General features: G+C 48.0%; 1 protein-coding gene and 1 non-coding gene across 11 annotated transcripts in view; one reads left to right on the forward strand and one right to left on the reverse strand.

The window, feature by feature from the left end:
• The window catches only part of ZNF75D (zinc finger protein 75D), a 70,688-nt gene that overhangs the window by 23,403 nt on the left and 22,878 nt on the right, over nt 1-24,407 (reverse strand). For 2 of the 10 annotated variants that reach the window (XR_004819784.1, XR_004819785.1), the window contains exons 6-7: nt 13,551-13,677; nt 4,810-5,014 (exon numbers count right to left, since the gene is read on the reverse strand). The exons of 3 other annotated variants lie outside the window; for them this stretch is intronic. Coding sequence is in view for 5 of the 7 variants with exons in the window: in XM_027609576.2 (XP_027465377.1) it covers nt 7,417-7,447; nt 13,551-13,677 (158 nt within the window). In the remaining 2 variants the exon portion in view is untranslated. Of the gene's footprint in view, nt 1-4,809; nt 5,015-6,600; nt 7,448-13,550; nt 13,678-24,407 lie in introns of those variants that run through there. 5 more of the 10 variants (XM_035725360.1, XM_035725361.1, XM_027609576.2 and 2 more) reach the window with 4 other exon arrangements.
• On the forward strand, nt 23,145-23,251 carry LOC113931618. Its single transcript, XR_003522784.1, has one exon. It is a non-coding gene; the product is annotated as a U6 spliceosomal RNA (small nuclear RNA).

Raw genomic sequence — 24,407 nt, forward strand, 5'->3', positions numbered from 1 at the left:
AGTGGATTTAGGTGAAAGCCAGAGCACGAAGTGGCTCTGCCTCCAGAGCTGGCTAACAAAAACAGAAACGCTGGCTTGCTGACTGCCACAGGAGGAAAGCGCAAGGCCGGCTCCCGACCCTGTCGTTAGTTTGCGCCCCCCAGCCTGTGCCCACAGCCCCTGTCAGCTAAGGCCACTAACCATCTCCTCCGGCCCGTCCCCCACCCTCCTGACCTCAGTTCCATCCTCTACTCTCCTACCTCCCGTAAAATACCATCAGGAATGCCGAATGAACGTGATGCTTGTTAAAAAAGGTGTGCACAGAGAGCAGCCCTCCTTATGTCTGCCAACCTGGGGAAAACAGCCACAGCGCTCATCACAAGACAAAGCTGGTGAGCGAAAGCAGCAACTGGCTCTCTCCTAGGTTGTGCCGGGAGCATAAATGGACACAATCATTTGGGAGGACATTTGACCATGTATATGCCCACTGACCAACCGTTCCTATTCTAGAAATTTGTCCTACCAACACAGGCCCATAGAAGGATGCTCCCTGTGTTTTATAGCTTTGGCCCCAGGGTATTTTGGTCAACAGCCAGAAGTCATGGCTCTATGCCTACTTCTGTTGGTGAGTCTCTTCTCCTCATCTTCATCACCAGCCAGTCTGGGTTACCACATAACCAACCACCAGATGGGTTGTTCTAGAAATGAGCCTAAGTGCACAAACGCGCCCTCTTGTATTGGCCCCTCGGTTGTTCATCTCTTCCCTGCAGGCTGAGATTCCTTAGCTCCCAAGCCTGCCGTCGGTGCCAAACTCAAACTCTCACACATCCAGTGATTTAAAAATTAGCCCCCAGGGGCACCTGGGTGGTTCAGTCGGTTAAGCGGTTAAGCGTCTGCCTTTGGCTCAGGTCATGATCTCAGGGTCCTGGGATCGAGCCCCATGTTGGACTTCCTGCTCAGCGGGGAGTCTGCTTCTCTTTCTCCCTCTCCCTCTGCCCTTCTGCCCTTCCCCCTGTTCATGCTCGCTCTCTGTCTCACGTGCACTCTCTCTCTCAAATAAATAAATAAAATCTAAAAAAAAAAAATTAAAGTTTACCCCAGAAGCACACTGTTAGCCATTTAGACCATGCCTACTTTGCAGATCACAGAAAACTTCACCCCCCATCTGCCAGCCATTGAAAAGATGGAGCTTTTTTTTGTTTTGTTTTTTGTTTTTTAATTTCTTTTTATTAGTTAACATAGTGTTACATTAGTTTCAGGTGTACAATATAGTGATTCCACAATTCTATGCATTTCTCAGTACTCACCACTGTAAGTGCACTCTTTTTTTAAATTTTATTATGTTATGTTAATCACCATTCATTACATCATTAGTTTGTGATGTGGTGATCCACGATTCATTGTTTGCGTATAACACCCAGTGCTCCATGCAGTACGTGCCCTCCTTAATGCCCATCCCCGGGCTGACGCATCCCCCCTCCCCGCTCCCCTCTAGAACTCTCAGTTTGTTTCTCAGAGTCCATCGTCTCTCACGGTTCGTCGCCCCCTCCGATTCCCCCCTTCATTTTTCCCTCCCTGCTATCTTCTTCTTTTTTTTAAACATATAATGTATTATTTGTTTCAGAGGTACAGGTCTGGGATTCCTCAGTCTTTCTATAACCCCACGCCTCTGCAGCCCTTCAGGATTCTCTGGCCCATCAGCTGCCCGGTGTGCTACTGGGCTATAAGATCATAAGAGACACAAGTCCTCTCTGTGAGCCCTTACTCCCTGGGGAGTTCCCTTGTCCTCCCTTTGGGACTCTGGACTTCTCCAGCAAGCAAACCCCACAGTTGCCACAAACCTTGTGCTCGCTGCTGCCACCTCCTGGTCATATCTTTTTCCTTGCTCCATCCCCAGATCTCTCAGACCTTCTCCAAGTGGTAAGAAGGATGGGATTTTGGTGATCAGGAGGTGGATATGAGGACCTCCCAGTCAGTAGGATGAAGCATATTATATCACCTTAAACAGTGATGAGAAAGGGGTCGTTGCCTTTGTTCCCACTAGGTGTATTTTATTTTTTGAATTCATCCTATATCTCGTTGAATATACTGGACCTTCCTGTGCTTTAGAGAGCAAAGTATTGCAGCCAAGAACAATATTGCTGCTGGGCATCATATGTGATCTTGGTACTTGGCGCTGTTGCTAAGAGGAGCAAGTTAGCATGGGGAATGGGGATGCACATGCAGAAAGATTTATATTTAAATATGACTGGCTAGGTTCTGCCGCTGGTCGCAGGCATATACACAAAACACAGATTTTACACACCTTGATGACAGACCAGAGATGTAGGTCAGGCAAAGACTGGAATATAAATAACAATATTTTATATAGTTTGGCTTTGACCATAATAGATACACATACGTACTTGTGGGTTTTTCCTCTGTCACTGCTATTTTTTTAAAGTAGGCTCTACAGCCAACGCGCGGCTCGAACTCACAGCCCTGAGATCAAAAGCCACAGGTTCTCCCATCTGCATGAGCCAGCCACGCACCCTTCTCTGTCACCTCAATTAAAAACGAGACAGAGTCCGTGTCTTCTACATGCCCAGGACTCATTACAGTAAGCTACAGAACAGGGTACCTGGACGAATTGATTAAATGTAGAAAGGGGCACAAAGTTTGTCGCCAAGCAGCCCACCATAATGGTAGGAGTTGAATTCTACGGGAGTTATGGCACTGTATAGACAATGTACAGTCCTAGTGTTAGGTGTGCAAGGACCAAGCCATTGCCTCCAAGGAGAGTGTGGAGTCCCGCCTGTGCCTCCCCCATAGTGGGCCAGGGACCTGGAGAAGAGAGGTGGCACTCCGAACAGAAACCAGAAGAGATGGGGACGGGGGGGGGGGGGGAGCCAGAGGTAAGCACTGGAGGGAGAATTATCTGTTAGCTTCAAGAGCAAATGGGTCAGAGTGTCTAGATGTTCTCAGATGGCCAGAGAGGGCCCTGGAAAGCAGGGAAGCCAGACAAAGTCACTGCAAGTTTGAAAGAGCTTGGAATCCACATAAAATGGCCATTTCTGACATGTTTTCTCCCAGGCTCTGCCCAGAGGACCTCGTGCTTTCTTACTCTACACCATCCCCCAAAGACCTCGACCATCTTAGAAGCTTCTGTCACCTTCTCTAAGCCTTTGGCTTGCACATCTTTATCCCAAACCCCAATCTCTCTCCTGAGCTCTGATTCCACATTGGCCACCTGGAGACCCATAAGCCTCCCAAATTCCTCATGTTCAAATCGAAACTCACTTTGACCCCCGCCCTCCAAATCTGACTCTCTTCTTGTGTTCTACCCAGTTCACGAGCCAGAAACCCGGATGCTGTTCTCAACGTTCTCTTCTCCATCACCCGAAGCCCAGCCGAGCACCAAGTCCTGAATTTTACACAGGCCACTGAGCTTTTGAATTGGTCCCACTTTTTTCACTCCATCATCATCAACACGACCCTAGTTTAGAAAATCATCCTCTCGCCTGCGGTGATTGCAACGACCCCCCAAATGGTGCCCAAAGCTGTTCGTGACCCAGGACGCTGCTTCTCTCTCCAGCCTCTTGAGGGCCGCTCAAGCTCCTCTGTGCCCCTCTCAGCACACATGCTGAGCATTCTGCCCAGAGCCCTCTCCCCTCCCCATTTCCCCCAGCCAGCAGCTTACTCCAACTCACCGCGTAGGTTTCCCTTCCTCCAGGACAACTTCCCTGTCTGCAGGGAAGGCAGCCCTCCTATAGACCCCCATAGCATTTGCCAGGCCTATTTACACCACATACAGGACCTACAGTCCTAGTTACATATCAGAGCAGTGCCTAGTTCTTAACACGTGCTTGTATCTATTGGTCGAATGAATAAACGTTAAGATGTGGAAAGGGACATGGTTTCAAAGCCCAGGCACTGGGTTGGTTATGGATCGACCAGATACCAACGTTTTGTAACTCGGACTATTCTCGGTATGTTCATTTTTCATGTCTCTTTGCTTTCTCAGCATTTCAGTGTCTTAAAAATGCCAACATGTTGAAGCGGTGCCTGAGAGAGTTAGAAAGGAGGTTTCTGGCCACACTTCGGCCAAAGTTCATGGGGGCGGGGAGAGCAGAGGGGTGTTGGGTAGAGACAGGAATTGTTGGTAGCACTGTGGGAGAATCCCCAAAGGAAAGTGAAACGCAGGAACACAGGAGCTACGAAGTCCAGCTGCCTTTCTCTGCCTGGACGTTCTCCTTCTAGTATAAACTCTAGGAGGGTCTGCAGCAGAGGTTCTCAGACTGTAGTGTATATAGGTCTCACCCAGAGAGCTTGAGAAAATGCACCCTAGGTGACCCTGATACACATAGGCTGCTTGCTACACTTGGAGAAATGCTCTCGTAGGTTCTGATCGAATGAGCTAGGTATTGGCTTTACACTCTGGTACGTGATTAAATCGTCTTCAAGGATCTGAAGCGAGTATATTCATAAAGTACCAGTCTGAACGAGGCTCTTAATGCTGTAAGAGCAACTAAGGAACCCACAACATCACAGACCCCATTAATTAAAATGTGCTGGCAAAATCAGCCTTATCTGCAGTGTCCATACTCCCCAGGGTTTCCTGCGTAACATTCTTCATCAAAATGTTCCTGAGCGGGGTCATTAGCTGAAGGGGTTTTGAATCCCATCTGACGTCCCGTGCTTTGTTCCCAGAGAGGCATCCCCCCTCCTACCCTTTATCGCAGCGGCCCGCTTCCATCCAGGACTCGGTGTTTCTAACCCACCCCCAAAGCTGGGGAGCTCTCGAGCTCTCCAACTACGAACCGCAGAAAGGAAGTCAACCCCTTGCCTTACCAGGGTCCAGGAAGGGCCGGCAATCCTCGGCAGCACCGTAGCCCAGCTCCGGCAGCCCCGCCTGGGGCATCCAGGCCTCTGCCACGGGGGCCTCCGGGGCGGGTCCCATCACTTGCAGTGGGGGCGACTCCAGGTGGATGTTTGGTGGTATGTGTGCCGGGCCCACTGGTACCAGCTCCTCCAACAGCATTTCCTGCCTATCGATCTGGGGGAAATGGCACAACCCGTCACTCTCCAGTCTACACCGGCACCGCCCGGTGCCAACAATGGGTGGGAGCCACCCACGTCGTTTTCATTGTCCAGGACCCGCATAAAACAAAGAAGACACTGGTGAAGTCAGTCCTGACGACACGCATGATTCCACCAATATGGCTGAGATACCACACTTTCAGAACGTAACCACTATGAACAAGTATTCATGAGACATCTCACCTACTTTATCTTTCGTACTCAGTCTTCTGAACGTGATGAGCATCTTACACTTACAGCACATCTCAGTTGGGACTAGCCACATTTCTAGAGCTCAAGAGCCACGCCTGGCTGGTGGCTACCATACGGGGCAGCGCCACGATTAGGCCACAGGCGGATAAAAATCCTACAGAGCAAGCCAAACCCAGGAGACAGAGAAAGGGAGGGCGCACCATAAACTCACTCTATCCTGGGGGGTCGGGGGGAGGCGGCAGGAAAGTCTGCAAGACTCTGGTTCGGGCGGGCTACCTGCAGAGCCCTATCAACACACAGTACCGAAGCCCTTCCTCCCTTCTGCCAAAGGTTCTGCCCTGTGCCAGGGGCTTCTGAGCAGGGGGCCCTGGCGCCGCCACCCAAGGCGGATGCGGCACGATGGCAGGTGGCTGTCAGGACCCGGCGGGCAGAGACAGGAGTGGGTATCATTCCCAGTGCGGAACTGCTCCGGGTCCCCACCAACTCTGGGGTGCCCCCGCAAACTTGCGTCGAGGGAGAAAGAACGTGTCAACCTCACCCTGGGGCGCGTATAGACACAAGACATTTCTGCATGATTTAGCACGACTTGCTACTTCTAGGAAAGCCCGCCTTTGGAACTCAAGCAACCACTCTCTTGCTCATTGCTCAGATTTACCGACACGTGTGGCCACTTTGGAAAACCACAGAGCAGCCGTGCCGGGGGCTGTCGCCGTCACAGTGAGTCTCTGCACAGGTGCGAGCACGTGACAACCTCGTGAGGTCTGCCGGTGCGGTCCAGCCCCAACGTGTGTGTTCACATGCTTCCTCCACGATGACAAACTACATTCCCTTTCCTTTATATTCTTTCCGGGCTCCACTTGACTCGGGTTGGCAACATTTTCTTAGAAAGAGTCAGACAGGAAACATTTTAGGCTTTGTGGGCCACATTCAGTCTGTATCTTACTGTCTTTCATCCTTGTTTTTAAAAAAGCAACCCTTTGGGGGACACCAGGGTAGTGCAGTCAGTTAAGCATCCAACTCCTGGTTTTGATTCAGATCCTGATCTCATGGTCCTGAGATCAAGGCCCACATCAGGCTCTGCGCTTAGTGCAGAGTCTGCCTGGGATTCTCTCTCCCCTGCCCCTCCTGCTCGTGCTCATTCTCTCTCAAATAAATAAATAAATCTTTTTTTCAAAACATTTTCTTAAAGATTCTATTTATTTATTTGAGAAGAAAGAGATGGAGAGCACAAGAAGGGGAGAGGCAGAGGGAGAAGCAGACTCTCCAGTGAAGGGGGAGCCTGATGGGGGCTTCATCCCGGAACTCCGAGATCATGACCTGAGCCAAAGGCAGATGCTTCACCCACTGAGCCACTCAGGCGCCCCTCAAATAAATAAATCAGTCTCAAAAAAATAAAAAATAAAAAAGCAAACCTTTAACAGGTTAAATCTGCTCCAGCTCCCGGGGCGTACACACACAGGCCGTGGCCAGATCTGACCAGCACCCCGCACAGCACGATACTGATGTTATTGGAGGATGGATGTGGGTAGGCTGTGTTCCCTTTGAATTCCATTCCAATGTATTTAAGGGGACACAACAGACTATTTGCTATAGGAGGGGACTGGGTCTGATACCCGGAGAAGCAAGCCATACACTGATCCGAGCAGAAGACAAATATAAAGGACCGGGCCGAGATCCTGGGGCCGAACAGGACACGGAGACAAACGTCTGACCCAGCGCCAGGGACCTCTGCTCCTTCCCGGGGTCTCACCCCCAAGACGCCAAGGGCGATGCCCACCCTCGGCTCTGGTAGCCCGGCTTCTGGGCAGAAGTCTTCTCTCACAGACACGACCTTGCTCTGTGCTGCCGGCCCAGCAGCCCCATCCAGCTCTCTGTCTCCGTGGGCAGGATGCTGAGAACGGCTCCAACACCAGCAGCTCCAGGACTGGGTCCTTGGAGCGCGTGTTTGGCTCCAGCCGTGGACAGCAAAGCTCCCAGAGTCTGTGGAAAGCCCAGCGAGGCCCGGCTGCTTCTTCATGCTGGAGCTGCCTGGAGCGCAGGCGGAAGGCCTCCCAGTCCGCATCAGACTCTTGAAACCCGGAGCCCATCTTCAGCGAGGCCTGGATTGCACAAGCCACGGCCACGGCCCCCTTCTGGCGGGATGCGATGGCTCTGGAGCCCCAAGTCTCAGATGCCAGTCAGGGGGAGCCACCCACAGCTGAGGACAGGACAAAAGCAGAAAGGGGGAACAGCAGTGGTTACCCCAGGCCAAGCTCACCTCCCTTCACTTGCTCACTTTCCACTAGAGCCCTAAGCACAGCGGACGCTGAGGGCAAAGCCATGGACTCACCTTCTAGAGAAGTACACGGACACATCCAATTCTGCGGCCAGTTTCCAAAAGGTTCATAGCATGTCCAAGCCCATCCCCAGACCCTCAAGCACTGTGCTGCCCAAGAGGGTAGCCACTCCAGCCACAGGGACATTCAAGTCCAAAGTGATTAAAGTACACAATTCTGGTCCTCGCTACATTTCACATGCCCCCCAGCCATCAGTGCAGGACGTTCTCTCGAGCAGCTTGGCTCTAGAATTTCACCAAGGCTGAGAACACCTGCCTTAAGGAGGACCCACCACCCACGTGCTGGCATGACACCCCACTCCCAGTCTCATGTGGGCTGTCTCCTGTTTCTACAGATACACAGGACACAGAGGAAATGGGGAGCAATACTGACAACTCTGGTGAGTCACCCTGAAAGTCCATCTGGCTGAGTCACCTGCAGCCACGGACATCTTAGGTAGTTAGAGCCTTGCCTCCAAAGGCTACAGATCCTCAACCCTTCGTTCTTCTCCACTCAAGGGGTGTGTACTTCAGCCCACATCAGCCTGACCCTCGTCCCGCGATGGCATGTCAAGTGGCTTTCTCATGAGAATGATACACTGCCACAGGGCAGGCCACCAGCCATCTGGTCCGCATGAGTAACCAAGGACACTGATCACGTTCATGGCACTGTGTCCACGTGCTGTTCGAAGTCTCCCGCATATGGCAGGTCACGTAGCCCTCACCCAGAGCGAGGACGTGGGGACTAGTATCATGCCCTGAGTACAGAGGAGAGGACCGAGGTTGGAGGCTCAGGGGCACTGAATGACGTGTCCCAGGTCACACAGGAAATGCCAGAGGGAAATGGTGACGAGGCTCCAATGCACAGACCTTGCAATGCCCATATCTACAAACATCCAAATGTTCTAAGTGCAACGTCTGAGGCCACACTTGTGGTGACAGAGGTGGTCACATACGTCTCCATAGGTCTCAAGACCTGTACCCACCCACGTGCTCTCCCTCTATTTGCTCTCACACAACTCGTGGACCTGGCCTCTTCCCTGGAGGGGATCAAGTGAAAACATCCTCATGACTCTTCCTGCCGGGTCATGGAAAACGACACTGTTCCCATCCCATCCCTGGGCAAGTGTCTGTTCTTGAAAGATTGATTTATTTATTTGAGAGGGGGAGGTGGCAGAGGGAGTGGGTGAATGTCAAGCAGACTCCTGGCTGAGCTGGAGCCTGACCTCACGACCCTGAGATCATGACCTGAGCTGAAACCAAGAGTCAGAAGCTCAACCAGCTGAGCCTCCCAGGCGCCCCACCCCGGCGCAAGTTTCTTAAAGGACACCCAGTGTCTCTCCTTGTACATCAGCTTCAGAAAATTTCCTGTGGTGGATCCAGCTGCGTGGAAGCGAACGGCAGCTGCCTGGCCTGGCACAGAGGAAGCGCTCAAGCAAGGTTACTGCTCCCCAGCACTCATTCCTAGAAAGTTCCACGTCCCCCCCACCCCACTCCAGGCATCCAACCCTCCTCCCTGGAAGGCATCGGGGAACCCAGCCGGCTTGAGCTGTGGAACCGCCCTGACCCTGCTCAACCTCGCAGTTGGCCGCCCTCCCCAGATGGGCCCGACCCCTCCACCACATCCAGCAGGGCCCTGACTGTCCCGCCGGCCCTCCACCCGCCCTTCCGCAGGGACCCTCACTGCACCCCAGGGCTCCCGGCTTCCCCCCAAACCGGCCCGAGCGAGCCCGCGCTCCCCCGGCCCACGGATAAAGAGGGTGTGTGCAAAGCGGACACTCGGGGAAAGGCGAGGAGGGACACGTCGCGGGAACTTCTAAAAGCCGGTTACACATCGGCCGCCCGGGGCGGGGGCACGGCCCCAGCGCGCTCCCCACGGGATGTCCCGGCGCCCCGACGGGCGCTCCGGGCTCCGGACACGCCCAGGAAGGCCCGGCAGGGCGCAGGGAGCGGCGGCGGGGACCCGCGCTGGACAGGGGCCCGCCCCCCGTCACTCGTCCCTGCACTCCTTGGAAGGACAGAGGCGCGTCACGGGTCGCGCCTACTCCCACTGCATCCCACGTCAGGGATGGAGGCGACCGGGTCCCGCGGCCTCGGGGGACGAAAGGGGCCCAGCTCCCCGGGCAAGCGTCTCTAGGACGCACAGGGCCGGCCAGGAGCCGCCCCTTTCATTCCCGCGCCCAGGGACACACAGGGTCCTGCCTTCTGTTCCTTTCCCGTGTTGGGGACGCACAGGGTACCGCTGCCGCTTCTATTCCCAGGCTCGGGACGCACAGCGACCCGCCTCGCGCCGCCCCTTCCATTCCTGCTCCCAGGGACGCACAGGGACCTGCTCCCGTTCCTTTCCTGCGTCCAGGGATGCACAGGGATGAGCCCCGCAATCGTCTTTCCATTGTCCGGCCCAGGGATGCACAGGGACCCGCGCCCCTTCCATTTCTGCGTCCAGGGACGCACAGGGACGATCCACGCGACGGTCCTTCCATTCTCCCGGCCACGGATACACAGGGACCCGCCATGCAGTGGCCTTTCATTCCCGGACCGGGGGACGCACAGGGACCCGCCACCCCTTCCATTGCCAGGCCCGGGGACGTGCAGTGGCCCTGTGCTGTCTCTCCTACCCGCTCCGCCCCACGGTCAGGGCTGGGGGCAGCTGTCGCGGGATGTGAGCCACCCAAGAGAGCCCCGCCACCCCCCCTTGGGGAGTCCGCGCTTCCGGCCCCAGGACTCCCTGCCTCCAGGCTCTCTGCTGCTGGGGCTGGGGCTGGGGCTGGGTCCGCTGCTGCCAGGGGTCAGTCGGTTGGCCTCCGCCTGATGGGAGCCGCTGAGGCCGGGCGGGGGAGTCCTGGCGGCACCAGGGCGGGGCCAGCGGGGGTCTGCCCCACGTGCCAGCTCAGCAGGAGGCGGGGAGGGGGTGAGGGGCAGGCCGGGCGGGGGCCCCACTATCTCCCAAATCCGCGCTCAGCACTCTCTACCTTCCACCGGGCCAGGGGAGAGGTTCTTGCGAGAGCCTGTTGAACATTTAGAGTTCTTCACCACACCTGGACGCCCTGAGTCGTAGGCTCTAGCTTGGGCTCCAATACGGGCATTTTAATAAGTGTTCCTGGGGATTTGGTCCATTATTGCGCTCAAATTTGCGTTTTTGAGCTTTTTTTTTTTTTGGCTTATGGAACATGACCTGAAATTATGAGAAATGATTGACCAGTCAGAATACGGAATGATCTCACTTATATTTGTAATCTTAAAAGAGCCAGGGGCGCCTGGGTGGCTCAGTCGTTACGCGTCTGCCTTCGGCTCAGGTCATGATCCCAGGGTCCTGGGACCGAGCCCCTCATCAGGCACCCTGCTTGGAGGGAAGCCTGCTTCTCCCTCTCGCACTCCCCCTGCCTTGTGTTCCTGCTCTCGCTATCTCTCTGTCAAATAAATAAATAAAATCTTAAAAAAAATAAAATTTAAAAAAATTTTTTTTAATTTAAAAATTGCCAAACTCAAATAAACAATGGTATTGGGAGGGGCAGGGTTGCAGGAAATGGGGAGATATTGGTCAACAGGGACAAAATTCCCATTATAAGACTAATTATAACTTTAATAACAAATAATTATAATTTTATAGCTCATATAATTTTATAATTTTTATATTGTATAGCTTCATATAATTTTATAACTTTAAATAACTATAATTAATTATAACTGAGTTCTGACTATCTCATGTACAGGAGGTTGTCTCTAGTTAACAATATTGCATTATGCATACCTGAAAACTGCTGAGAGAGTAAATCTTAAATATTCTCACCACAAAGAATAAGGTAACTATGTGAGGTGACAGAGGTGGCTAACACTATTGTGATAATCATTTCGAAATATGTGCTTGTATCAAATCACGTTGTACACTTTAAACGTATATAATGTTATATGTCCAGTAGAGCTCAATAAAGCCGGGAAAAAGAAAGAGGGAAGAGAAGGGAGAGAAAGGGAGAGAGAGAGGAAAAAAAGCGAATCTTCTGGCAGGGATCAAAGTCTTACATTTCTGTTTCACAAAAACTTAGCCACAAGTGAGAGGCTTCTGTTAAGGACTGAACCTGGGGGCAACCATGCATGCCCCCAGGAAGAGGACGGCTGGACTGTCTTCAGCAGCCCCAACAACAGAAACCCTGTTACTGCTTCTGCCTCTCCTCCCGCCTCCCCCTCCTGTGGGTGACAGGAGTTCCTGTCCCCACGCCAAGCTCTGGATGTGCATTTCTGGTCATTCCATTTACTTTTGGTCCTGAAGCCTTCCACGCCCTTTTTCCTCTGTCTAGGATTCCCCACTGGCCCATGGAGATAGTTATCTCACTTTTAGCTGGGGATAGATCTTTTTTACTTCTTTATAAAATATAACTCCCACTTGCAACCCCACAGATGGAACTGGGGGGGGAGGATTATGCTAAGCGAAAGAAGTCAATCAGAGAAAGACAAGTATCATATGATCTCACTCATATGTGGAATTTAAGAAACAAAACAGGATCATAGGGGAAGAGAGGAAAAAATAAAACAAGATGAAATCAGAGAGGGAGACACACTATTAGAGACTGTTAACTCCAGGAAACTGAGGGTTGCTGGAGGGAAGGACGGTAGGGAGATGGGGTAACCGGGAGATGGGCATGAAGGAGGGCACGCGATGGAATGAGCACTGGGTGTTACGTAAGACTGATGAATCCCTGACCTCTACCTCTGAAACCAATAATACATTATATGTTAATTACTTGAATTTAAATTAAGAAAATAAACAATTCTGCAATAAAAAAAAATAAAATGTAACTCCTGTATCATTGCCGTGGACTTTGAGGGAGATGGGAGGATTTTTCCTCATTGAAAGATGACCACCCTGATATGAATTGACCTCTTCTTCCCTCGTGTAACATAGCAGAAGTCAGGATTTGTATTATGATCGATGACATTTTAGGGAAAATGTGATATAGAATTGTACAGTTTGTTAATATTTGGTTTACACTATTCTATGTATAATTGGTCAGATTTGTAACATTTATCTATAATTTATTTTGGTTTTGTCTGTTTCAAAGGTGGAGAAAAGCAGAATTCTTTAGCAAAGGACTGATCTGATGATATAAAGGTTGGATTGGTATGTATGTGTGTATGTATGTATGTATTATAAGGAATTATCTTACAAGATGATGGAGGCTGAGAAGTCCCAACACCTGCAGTCAGCAAGCTGGAGACCCAAGAGAACCAATGATTAAGTTCCAGTCCACAGGAAAGAGAAGACGGATTGTCCTGGCTCAGGGAGTCAGGAAGAAGTTCCCTCTTACTTGGCCTTTGTTCTACTTTGGTCTTCAACTGCTTAGATGAGGCCCACCCACATTGGGGAGGGCTATGTGCTTTACACAGTCTACCAATTCAGATGTTCATCTCAACCAAAACTGCCCTCACAGACACATCCCAAGGAACGTGTGACGAAATGTCTGTGCACCCTGTTGCCCAGCACGCTGACGCCTAAAATTTACCATCACACCTTCCTGCACTGCAGTCCTTGCGGAGTGGTGCTCTTTTCTGTCTTCCTAAAGGATGGGCCAGTTTTAGGAATTGGGAAGAGACGGGCATCAAACAGAAAGTTTCACTGCCTTGTCCCTCCTAATGAGAGGTGCAAACAAGGGAAGGGTGACTGTGTGTGCGCGCTCATGTGTGTGCACGATCCTGTGTGTGTGCACGCACGCGCCCATGCACACGCAACCTTTGGTGCTGCCTGCAGTGCTCTCAGCCTCAGGCACCTGAACCAGGTTGCACTTCCAGTACCACCAATCCTGCTCTTGGCCACTTAGCATATCCTGTTTCCTAGGCTTCCCCAGACAAGGCTCAGCAGCCCTGGCATCCGCTTTTCTTTGAGTGCCTTGAATATGGAAATGCCATCGCAACCTGCAAAATCACACCAGGAAAACAAAATACCAGCCAGCCCTGCCGAATCATTGCTCCTTTAGAGAAGGCACTAACTCACCTCCGTGTTGCTTTGCCCAAGTCCATCTGTAGCCGTGACTGGGTGATGGCGGTCTCTGTCCCTTCCTCACCAGCACTGTCACGGGACCCCACTGAGTCCGGAGGAGATGAACTAGAATCCTCCCAAGCTGGAAATGTTTGCACAGTTAGCAATTCACAATTAGTTAAATTAGATGTCTGTAATTCTTTAGTGGTTTTTTTTTTTCTTCTCCATTGCATAATACACTGCAAGGTCTGTGCGCCTTGCTTGCCCTGTAATCTAGTGTCTGGTACACACGGTAGGTACTCAACAGATACTCGGTTTGCACAGACTGAGCCTTTCCGAACACAGATGGATGTCCCACGGAATGTTGATTTCCCACGAGGGGAGCTTTCTCCACAAAATTAATCCACACGAGGTCAAATGATGAGAAAAAAAATAACTATTGAATATCATTGCTGTCAGTTTGCACATTCCTCTCCCCTTTTTCTGGTTCCCTGTGCTTCTCAGTAAGAAGGAAAACCACAGAGCCTGCACTCCCCTTCTTAACCTTGGCACATTTGGAAAGTGGGTGAGAAGGCAAACTCCTTGACCTGATAATGAGAATGGTGGGAATGATAACCTCGGATATTTGTAAACTGATTCGTAATTAAAGTGTGATTTCATAGCCATAAACGTGACCCTAGAAGCCATCCAGGAAAGTGAGTAGAGCACGTACGATTACCTTAGCTCAGAAAGGCAGAAACCCAGGCTCGTTGGGGTAACGTGACTTGCTCCAGGTCTTGCAGGTCAACAGGAAACATGGACACCCAGTTCTCTGACCTTTGACTCTTATTCTAGCACCCTTTCCATCTGGCCGCACCACATCTTAGCACTTCACAGTGGAAGAAGTGAACACAAGTGCTTCCTACGAAAACCATGCGTATTCACGTGCCAGGGCTACCGTAACAAAGTGCCACAGACCAGGGCGGGGGGCTTACACAACAGAAAGTGACTATGCGATTCATGATGTCAGAGCTACACACCGAGTTAACACTGGTCTGGCTTCATAGAGCTCCTAAGCTCGGCCTGCAGGTCTGTATTGTCCTTATTTGTGTCAGACAGACATATAGAGGCCGTGACTTTCTTGCATCGGGACTCTTGATGGCTGACTCCCCTTTAGCTGTCCCTGCCTCTAATTTGGACCCAGGGGAAGGAGGGCCAAGAAGATGACCCACCCCCTCCTGGCTACATGGAGAACATAAAAACGGTTGGAGAGTAAGAGGAAAAATATGAAAATAGGGCTCGGGGGAGATAAAAAGGACGAGACCAAGGTATGTGACCAAAAAAGAAAACCATTCACAGCCTTATTACAAATCGTTGAGAGCTTGCTTGGAAAAACATGGAGGTGTGTGTTTATTTACCCGGCAGACATTCAATGAGCACCTTCTGTGAGCCAGGCATTGGCTGTGGACCAATGAATCAAATATGATCCTTGCCATCACAACAGACTGAGAGGTCCCACCAAATGAATAATCCAATGGAATTCAGTTTCTTAAGTACATCAGTGGTATTGCCACGTATCAATCATCCATCTTCAATTAGGTAGCAACAAGCAGAAAGTGTCATAAAATTAAATCAAAATAGTACTAGCCCCAACGAACAATTTTGAAAGGAAAGAAGGCACAATTTGTTGTTTGGGTTTAATGGTGGGGGGGCCTGACGAGTGCTGGTGTTTAGCTCTTTAAAGCATTTTCTGGCTTTCTCCTATAAGTCAGGTCCTGGGCTAAGTATTGAGGATGAAAACACCGAATAGAACACATTTACTCATTATAAAAGAGCACACAGGGGTGCCTGGGTGGCTCAGTCAGTTAAGCTTCTGACTCTTAATTTCGGCTCAAGTCATGTCTCAGGGTCAGGGGATCAAGCCCCACCTCAGGCTCTGCGCTGGGCATGGAGCCAGCTTAAGATTCTCTCTCTCCGGGGTGCTTGGAAGGCTCAGTCGGTTGAGTGTTCAGCTCTTAGTTTTGGCTCCAGTCAGGACTCAGGGTCTGGGATCAAGCTCCGAGCTCAGCAGGGAGTCGGCTCCCCCTCCCCCTCCCCCTCTGCTCCTCCCCCCAGCTCTCTCGCGCGCGCGCACACACACTCTCTCTAAAATAAATAAACCTTAAAAAAAAAAGATTCTCTCTCTCCCTCTCCCTCTGCCCCTCCCTCTGTTCTTTCTCAAAAAAAAAAAAAGAGAGAGAGAGAGAGAGAGAGCACACAGTAAAATGGAGGCAGACATGTAAACTAGCAAACATATCTTATAAAGTGTGTTGTTCAAGAGTGGACCACAGAATGCTATCGGAGCACAAAGGACATTTTTAAAGCAAACTTGAAAGAAGGAAAGGGTTTCCCAAAAGACATGATGACCCTTCAAGTAAGTTTCAGAGGATGGTGAAAAGGAGTTAACTAGGTTTTATAGAAGGCAAAGAAAGATGAGTGGAGACATTCAGAAAAAAAGAACAGTTCTTGGACAAGGCACAGATATTCAAAATAGTATGTTAAGAAGTTTGTTAGATAGACGTTAGATACACTTGTGGCTAAGTGGACAAAGATGAGGCTAGAGAAGTAGGCAGAGGCCAGATCAGGAAGTATCTTGTGTCCTAAACTAAGGCATTTGAACTTCATGCTGAAAGCACTGGAGATCTCCTAAAGAATTTTCAACAAAGACTGTTTTCATAACTGCACCCTGTTCTACTCTGAAAAGCAGTGTACGGGATGGGTTGGCAGGGGCCAGAGCAGCGGTAAGGAAGTCAGGAGGCTAGAGTAGGCACATGCTCTTTGTCCATCATGGTCACCAAAACACCAACTCTCTCCCATCCTAATATCCTTCTCCGCCCACATGACTCAGGTGGGGCTCATATGCTTTCTTCCAACCTCAGAAGTGGACAAACGACCAGAGGCCTGACCAATCACAATACCTCTTTATCATCTTCACCCCTGCTCACTCTTTAGCCACAGTGACTGGGTTGGGGTTGGGCATGTAGCCCAACCCAAATGATAAAATGGCTTTTGCTGAAGCCATCAAGAAAGATGCTTAGCTCTTTTTTGGAAGGGTTAACCAAAAGGCTTGTGTAGGCTGAGGGCTGCCGGTGGCCATCTTCCCACGATGGAGAACGGCACGGAGGGGGGGGCAGAGTCCTGGCAACACGGTATGAGCCTGTACATCCAGGAAAGCCTGAAAAAATTCTACTCCTCTGACTTCTCAGTTACACCAGCCAGTAAATTCTTCCTCCTCTTTTTCTTTCTTTTTTTGCTTAAGTTAGTGGGAGTCCAACTTCTTGGACTGAAAACCCAGAGTTCTGATTTATACAAGGTCCATCACAGTAATCCAGACCAAAAATAGAATTAAAATAGGGCCAAAGCAGGGGATGCCTGGGTGGTTCAGCCAGTGAAGCGTCTGCCTTCGGCTCAGGTCATGATCTTGGGGTCTTGGGATCGAGCCCCACATTGGGCTCTCTGCTCACTGGGGAGTCTGCTTCTCCCTCTCACTCTCCCTCTGTGCTCTCTCGCTCTCTCTCTCTCTCAAATAAATAATAAAAATCTTAATAAATAAGTAAATAAATAAAATAGGGCCAAAGCGGGATGAAGAGGGAAAAGAGACACAAGAAAAAAAATAAGGAGGCACAATTTAGAGGATCTGGTGGTAGATTACATAGTGGGTGAGGAGAGGTAAGAGTCTTTGATGATGTCATGCTCTTTGGCTTGGAACGCTCTGTGGACAGTGGTGACATCTAATGACAAAGCGAATATAGGTGGCAAAACAGGTTTCAGAGGAAAAATAGGAAGTTCACTTTTGGGTATGTTTATGCAGATAAGGGTCAGAGACTTAGGGAAAGAGTCCAGACTTGGGTTCTAGCTTTAGGAGTGGTACACAGAGCTATCACTGTGGACATGTTCAACCAGGGCAAATAAAGAGAGTGAAAAGATCACTTTCCAATGAAAAGAGAGTGTCAAGGACAAAGCCCAAGTGGATGACTGTTCCATGACAGCGAGCAGAGAAAAAGGAGCCACAAAGGAGCCTGAGGAGAAGACACTGGGGAGGCTGTGTGAAAACCAGAGCGTGTGCATCAAGAAGTCTGGCAGTAATTGAGGAGTGAGAGTTTTAAGAAGTTCTGAAGTTCTATTCAGTAGACTTAGTGTAATAAAAAACAAGTGAGGGGCGCCTGGGCGGCTCAGTCGGTTAAGCGTCTGCTTTCAGCTCAGGTCATGATCCCAGAGTCCTGGGATCGAGCCCCGCATTGGGCTCCCTGCTCTGCGGGGGGCCTGCTTCTCCCTCTCCCTCTGACCCTCCTCCTCCTCTCTTTCTCTCTCTCTCTCTCAAATAAATAAAATCTCTAAATCTTTAAATAAAATCTTGAAAAAAAAGATTATAAAAAACAAGTGACTTGTTCCCAGTTCTGACTTCTAAAGTGCTTCTAAAGTGCTCCTGTCCGCAACAGTAAGGAAAATGTAACTAAACTGTAAATCATCACCTTTTCTCGTACTCCTCAGAAAATTCAGGTTGTCCCTAAATGTAGGGACAGTGCCAAGAGAGACGGTTTGCCTGGAGTCCAAGCCACTGGAGCCATACGCTGGTAGGAACACTTACCCAGGACCTTTAACAAATGACCAGAGGCCGAGCCCGACTAGCAGGAGAGTGAGAGAGTCCTGGGGGCTGCGGGCTTAGGAGGGCTGTCGGCTTAGGAGGGCTGTCGCACTTTAGGGGGGAGTCTTACCTCCAGAAACCCCACCAACTTTTCACAGGAAGACCTAAGGACACCTCATGTTTCTGACGGACTAGGCCAGAGGGGGCTAATGTTAAATATTTTGAAATACAGGCAGTGCTTTTCTACATGACAAAGTTCCCCTATTCAGCAGGGAAAAAGACTTTACCAGAGTTTTGTCATACCTGCGAAGGGAAACTACTCAATTCCACCCCCTCTAGCCTTGCGGTCTTAAGTAAGAGGAGGGTAAAAAAAGCTGAGAAATGCCAGTGAAGGTCACAGCCCAGGGACATGGGCCTACTAAAAGATAAAGATTTAAACATAAGATTATAGAACACTTGGGGCACCTGGGTGGCTCAGTCGGTTAAGCGTCTGCCTTCAGCTCAGGCCATGATCCCAGGGTCCTGAATTTGAGTCCCACATCAGGCTCCTTGCTCAGCAGGAAGCCTGCTTCTCCCTCTGCCTGCCACTTCCCCTGCTTGTGCTCAGCCTCTCTCTCTCTCTTTCTGACAAATAAATAAATAAAATCTTAAAAAAAGAAAAGATTATAGAACACCTGACTTCCCCCCCCACCCCACATCATACCACCACAGTAACGGGGTCTAGAAGAATAGCAGTGGATTATTGGACTGTTACACCACAGTGAGAAGGGCTGCAAGGCCCAGCTTCTTATTTAAGGAGGAGTTTTGAGAGACGGCCAAAGACAACAGGAGAGAGACAAACAAGGATGCTGAGGAAATCGCAGCCTTGGCACGTACATCTAGACAGCTAGAACAAGCACTGAACGAAGCCCAACTCCTAGGCAGATCAACATAAAACCTCACACCACAAGCCTATTTCCTTAGCTCCTATTATCCAATATGTCGTTCTGGCTTTCGGTAAGAAGTACGGCGTATGCTACCAGGCAAAAATATACAGAGTCTGAAGAAACAAAGCAAACCTCAGAACAACATTCAGATAGGACACGGATTTTAGAATCATCAAACAGGGAATTTTAAGTAACCGTGATTAATAACGTGAAGGGGCGGGTGCCTGGGTGGCTCAGTCGGTTAAGCGTCTGCCTTCGGCTCAGGTCATGATCCCGGGGTCCTGGGATCGAGTCCCACATCAGGCTCCCGGCTCAGCGGGGAGCCTGCTTCTCCCTCTGACCTTCTCCCCTCTCATGCTGTTTTTCTCTCTCTCTCTCTCAAATAAATAAAAATAAAATCTTTAAAAAAAAATAATGTGAAGGGGCATAGTGGAAAAAAGAATGGGCGATGGGCAGGAACAGAGAGGTAGAAGAGCCTTAGAGTGACATCAGCAAAGACAGTAGAGTAGGGAATCTGAAGGGCCTGCCCCTTCACAGAAACACCAAAAAATAGGCAAAAACCGGTCAGAATTAGTCAGACTCTAGGAAATAAAGATTTATAGCAACCAATAAATGTTGAATAAACACAGAAGACTTAGGAGAGCTTTGCGAGCCTTGCCGCACCCGCCTCCCCTCCACCCCAACAGTCTTGAAGACAAGAGCTGACCTTCCTCACATAGGGAGTTTGTTCTGGAGGGAGCAGAGGAGACCTTGTTCCCAAGGAACTATATTTGTCTACTTTTAGCTGTCTGGGGTTTCCCTGAGGACCGACGCAAGGGGCTTGCCTTTTCTCACCTAACTCCGAACTCTCGTGGTGAGAGTGGCTGGATAAAGGCAAAGAGAAAGAGAACCTTGAGAGCTGCAAGAAAGAAGGGACTCATTAGGTCAAAGGAAGCCTCAAAACGGTTCAGTCAGTTTCTCATAAGAAACCACAGAGGCCATGGGGCGCCTGGGTGGCTCGGTTGGTTAAGCGTCTGCCTTCGGCTCAGGTCATGATCCCAGGGTCTTGGGATCGAGCCCCCCATCAGGCTCCCCGCTCAGCAGGGAGTCTGCTTCTCCCTCTCCCTCTCCCCCTGCTCTGCCTGCTGCTCCCCCTACTTGTGCTCTCTCTCTAGCCAATAAATAAATAAAATCTTTAAAAAAAAAAAAGAAACCACAGAGGCTAAAAGGTGGTGGGATTGCCTATTTAAAGCTCTGGCAGAAAAAAAAAAAAAAAAACCTGTCAATGTCAACCAAGAATTTGTATCTGGCAAATCTATGCTTCCAAATGGGAAGAGAAATTAAGACATCCCCAGATAGACAAAAGCTGGGAGAATCTGTTGCTAGTAGACCTGCCTTACAGGAAATGCTACGGTTAGTCTGGCCGGCTACAAGGAAAGGATCCTAAGCAATAAATGGAAGTCATACAAAGAAATAAAGAACAGTGGTAAAGTAACAATACAAGTAACTACAAAGCCACTTGTAACATACTTCTGGTTTGTAATGTCTCTATTTGCCCCATATGACTTAAAATGCAAATGCATAAAACAATACTTATAAATCTATGTTAATGGAAATAATATATAGAAATGTAATTTGTCACAGTAACTACAAAAGTGGGGACAGAGCTGTATAGGAGCAAAGCTTTTTTTTAAAGATTTTATTTATTTATTTGACAGAGAGAGACACAGCGAGAGAGGGAACACAAGCAGGGGGAGTGGGAGAGGGAGAAGCAGGCTTCCCGCGGAGCAGGGAGCCCGATGCGGGGCTTGATCCCAGGACCTGGAATCATGACCCGAGCCGAAGGCAGACCCTTAACGGCTGAGCCACCCAGGTGCCCCTAGGAGCAAAGCTTTTGTAAACTACTGAGGCTATGCTGGTATTCATTCTAACTAGATTGTTCAAGTTTAAAATGTTCATTGTAGTCCCAGGGTAAATGCTTAGAAAATAACCTTAAAGATGAGAAAGCAATCAAAACGGTACCTGCAAAAAATCAATTATAAACAAGAGAAGGCAGTATTGGAGGAATTGAGGAACAAAAAGATATAAGATATATAGGAAACCATGATAAAATGGCAGAAGTCCTTCCTTATCAGTACTGACTTTATTTTTTTTTTCAGTACTGACTTTAAATGTAAATGTATTAAACTCTCCAAAGGCAGAGATTAGTAGAATGCGCTTAAAAAACAAACCATGATCCTTCCATAGTCTGTCTACAAGACACTCATTTTAGACCCAAAGACATAAATAGGTTTAAAGTGAAAGGATGGAAAAGATATTCCATGCAAACTGTAATCAAGAGACCTGAGGTGGCAATGCTAATATTAGACAAAATAGACTTTAATCAAAACATGTTACAAGAGTCAAAGAATGACATTACATGTTGATAAAAGAGTCAATTTATCAAGAATTAAATACAATAATTATAGGCATATGCACACCTTACAAGAGAGTCCCAAAATATATGAAGCAATATTTGACAAAATCAAAGGGATAAATAGTTTTACAACATCAAAAATTTCACTTCTCACTTTCAGTAATGGATAGAACACCCAGACAGATCAATAAGGAAATTGAGGACTTGAACAACTCTATAAGTCAACTTGACCTAACAGACATATATTCCACTCCCAATAAGTAGAACATACATTTTCATGTGCACATGGACTATTCTCAGGATAGACTATATGTTAGGTCACAAGTCTGTAGCACATTTTTTATTAGTTTTTTTGTTGTTAAGTTGTAGGAGTTCCTTATATATTTTGGATGTTAACCCCTTATCAGATACATGGTTCACAAATATTTTCTCTCATACCATAGGTTGCCTTTTAACTCTGTTGTTTCCCTTGCTGTGCAGAAACTTTTCAGTTTGATATAGTCCCACCTGTCTATTTTGGCTTTTGTGGCCTGTGCTTTTAGTGTCATATTTATGAAATCATTGCCGACACCAATGTTATGAAGCTTTCTCAATATATTTTCTTCTAGGAGTTTTATTTTAAGTCTTATATTTAAGTCTTAAGTCCACTCTGAGTTGATTGTTGTGTAAGGTGTAAGATAAGGGTCTAATTTAATTATTTTGCATGCGGATATCCAGTTTTGCCAATACCACTCGTTGAAGAGACTATTACTTCCCCATAGTGAATTCATGGCACCCTCATCAAAAATCAGTTGACCATATATATACATGGATTTATTTCCAGGCTCCCTATTCTGTTCCACTGGTCTATATGTCTACTTTTATATCTGTATCATACCATTTTGATTACTGTAGCTTTGTAATATATTTTGAAATAAGGAAGAATTATGCCTCCAACTTTGTCCTTTTTTCTCAAGATTGACTTCACTATTCATTGCCTTGTGTGGTCCCATATGAATTTCAGGATTGGTTTCTTCTATTTCTATTTTTCAAAAAGCCGGTGGGACTTTGATAGGATTGCACTGAATCTGTAGATTGCTTTGGGAAATACGGACATTGAAACAATATTAAGTCTTCTGATCTATGAACATGGGGTGTCTTTCCATTTGTTTGGATTTTTAATTTCTTTCATCATTGTTTTTTGGAAAATGGGCTAAGAACTTGAACAGACATTTCTCCGAAGAAGACATACAAATGGAACAACAGATATATGAAAAAATGCTCAAAATTACTCATCATCAGAGAAATGTAAATCAAAACCATAATGAGATAACCACGTCACACCTGTCAGGATGGCTTTAAAAAAAAAAAAAAGACAACGAGGGTTGGCAAAGATGTAATGAAATCGGAACCCTTGTATACTGTTGGTGGGAATGCAAAATAGTGCAGTCGTTATGGAAAACAATATGGAGGTTTCTCAAAAAATTAAAAATAGAATTACCATATGATCCAGTAATCCCATTTCTGAGTATTTATCCACAATTACTGAAGTCAGGGTCTCGAAGAGGTACTAGCACTCCCATGTACACGGAAGCACTATTCACAGCAGCCAAGATGTGGAAACAACCTAAATGTCCATTCACAGATGAATAAAGAAAATGTGGTATATACATGCAATGGAGTATTATTCAGCATTAAAAGGAAGGATGCTCATTTCAGCAGTACATGTACAAAAACTGGCCCTTTACAGAGAAGATAAGCATGGCCCCTGCATAAGGATGGCATGCAAATTTGTGAACTGTTCCGTATTTTTTAAAGAAACGCCACACAAAAAAGGAAATCTTGCAAAATGTGACAATATGGAAGAACCTTGAGGACATTCTGCTAAATGAAATAAGGCACTCACAGAAAGACAAATATATGAGGTATCTAAAAAGTCAAATTCATAGAGTCAGAGTGGAATGGTGGTTGGCTGAGGCTGGGGGACAGGGGGAAATGGGGAGTATGCTAATCAACGGGCATAAAGTTTCAGTTAAGCCAAGATGAGTAACTTCTAGAGATCCACTGTACAACATTTGTACATATATTCAACAACATTGTATTGTACACTTCACAATTCACAATTTTTAAGAGGGTAGATCTCATATTCAGCATTTTACAAAAATTAAATTTAACTTAATTGGGGGCACCTGGGTGGCTCAGTTGTTAAACGTCTGCCTTTGGCTCAGGTCATGATCCCAGGGTCCTGGGATGGAGCCCCACATTTGGGCTCCCCACTTGGCAGGAAGCCTGCTTCTCCCTCTCCCTCTGTCTGCCACTCCCCTTATTTGTGCTCTCTCTCTCTCTGTCAAATAAATAAATAAAATCTTTAAATAAATAAATAAATTTAACTTAATTTAAAAGCCCCCCTAAAAAGTCCCAATAAATTTTAACTGACTGAAATCACACAAAATATCTTCTCTGACCACAACAGAATGGAGCTGTAAGTCAAAACCAGAAGGAAAACTGGAAAATTAACAAATATGTGGAAATTAAACAACACACTCTTAAAACACATTGAGTCAAAGAAGAAACCAGAAAGGAAATTAAATGTATGAAATTAAATCACAACATAACGAAACTTATGAGATGTAGCAAAAGCCGTGCTCAGAAAGAACTTGAGGGGCACCTGGGTGGCTCAGATGGTTAAGCGTCTGCCTTCAGCTCAGGTCATGATCCCAGGGTCCTGGGATCGAGTCCCGCATCAGGCTCCCTGCTATGCGGGGAGCCTGCTTCTCCCTCTGCCTCTGCCTCTCTCTCTCTCTCTCTCTCTCTGACTTTCATGAATAAATAAATAAAATATTAAAAAAAAGAAAGAACTTGAGAGGTGTAAACATATACATTAAAAAAGAAGAAATATCTCAAATCAGTAACCTGACATTACACTTTAAGAAACCCCCCCCCAAAAAAGATCTAACTAAATACAAAGC

Source organism: Zalophus californianus, chromosome X, assembly GCF_009762305.2.
Source record: "Zalophus californianus isolate mZalCal1 chromosome X, mZalCal1.pri.v2, whole genome shotgun sequence".
In the NCBI taxonomy this organism is placed as follows: domain Eukaryota; kingdom Metazoa; phylum Chordata; class Mammalia; order Carnivora; family Otariidae; genus Zalophus; species Zalophus californianus.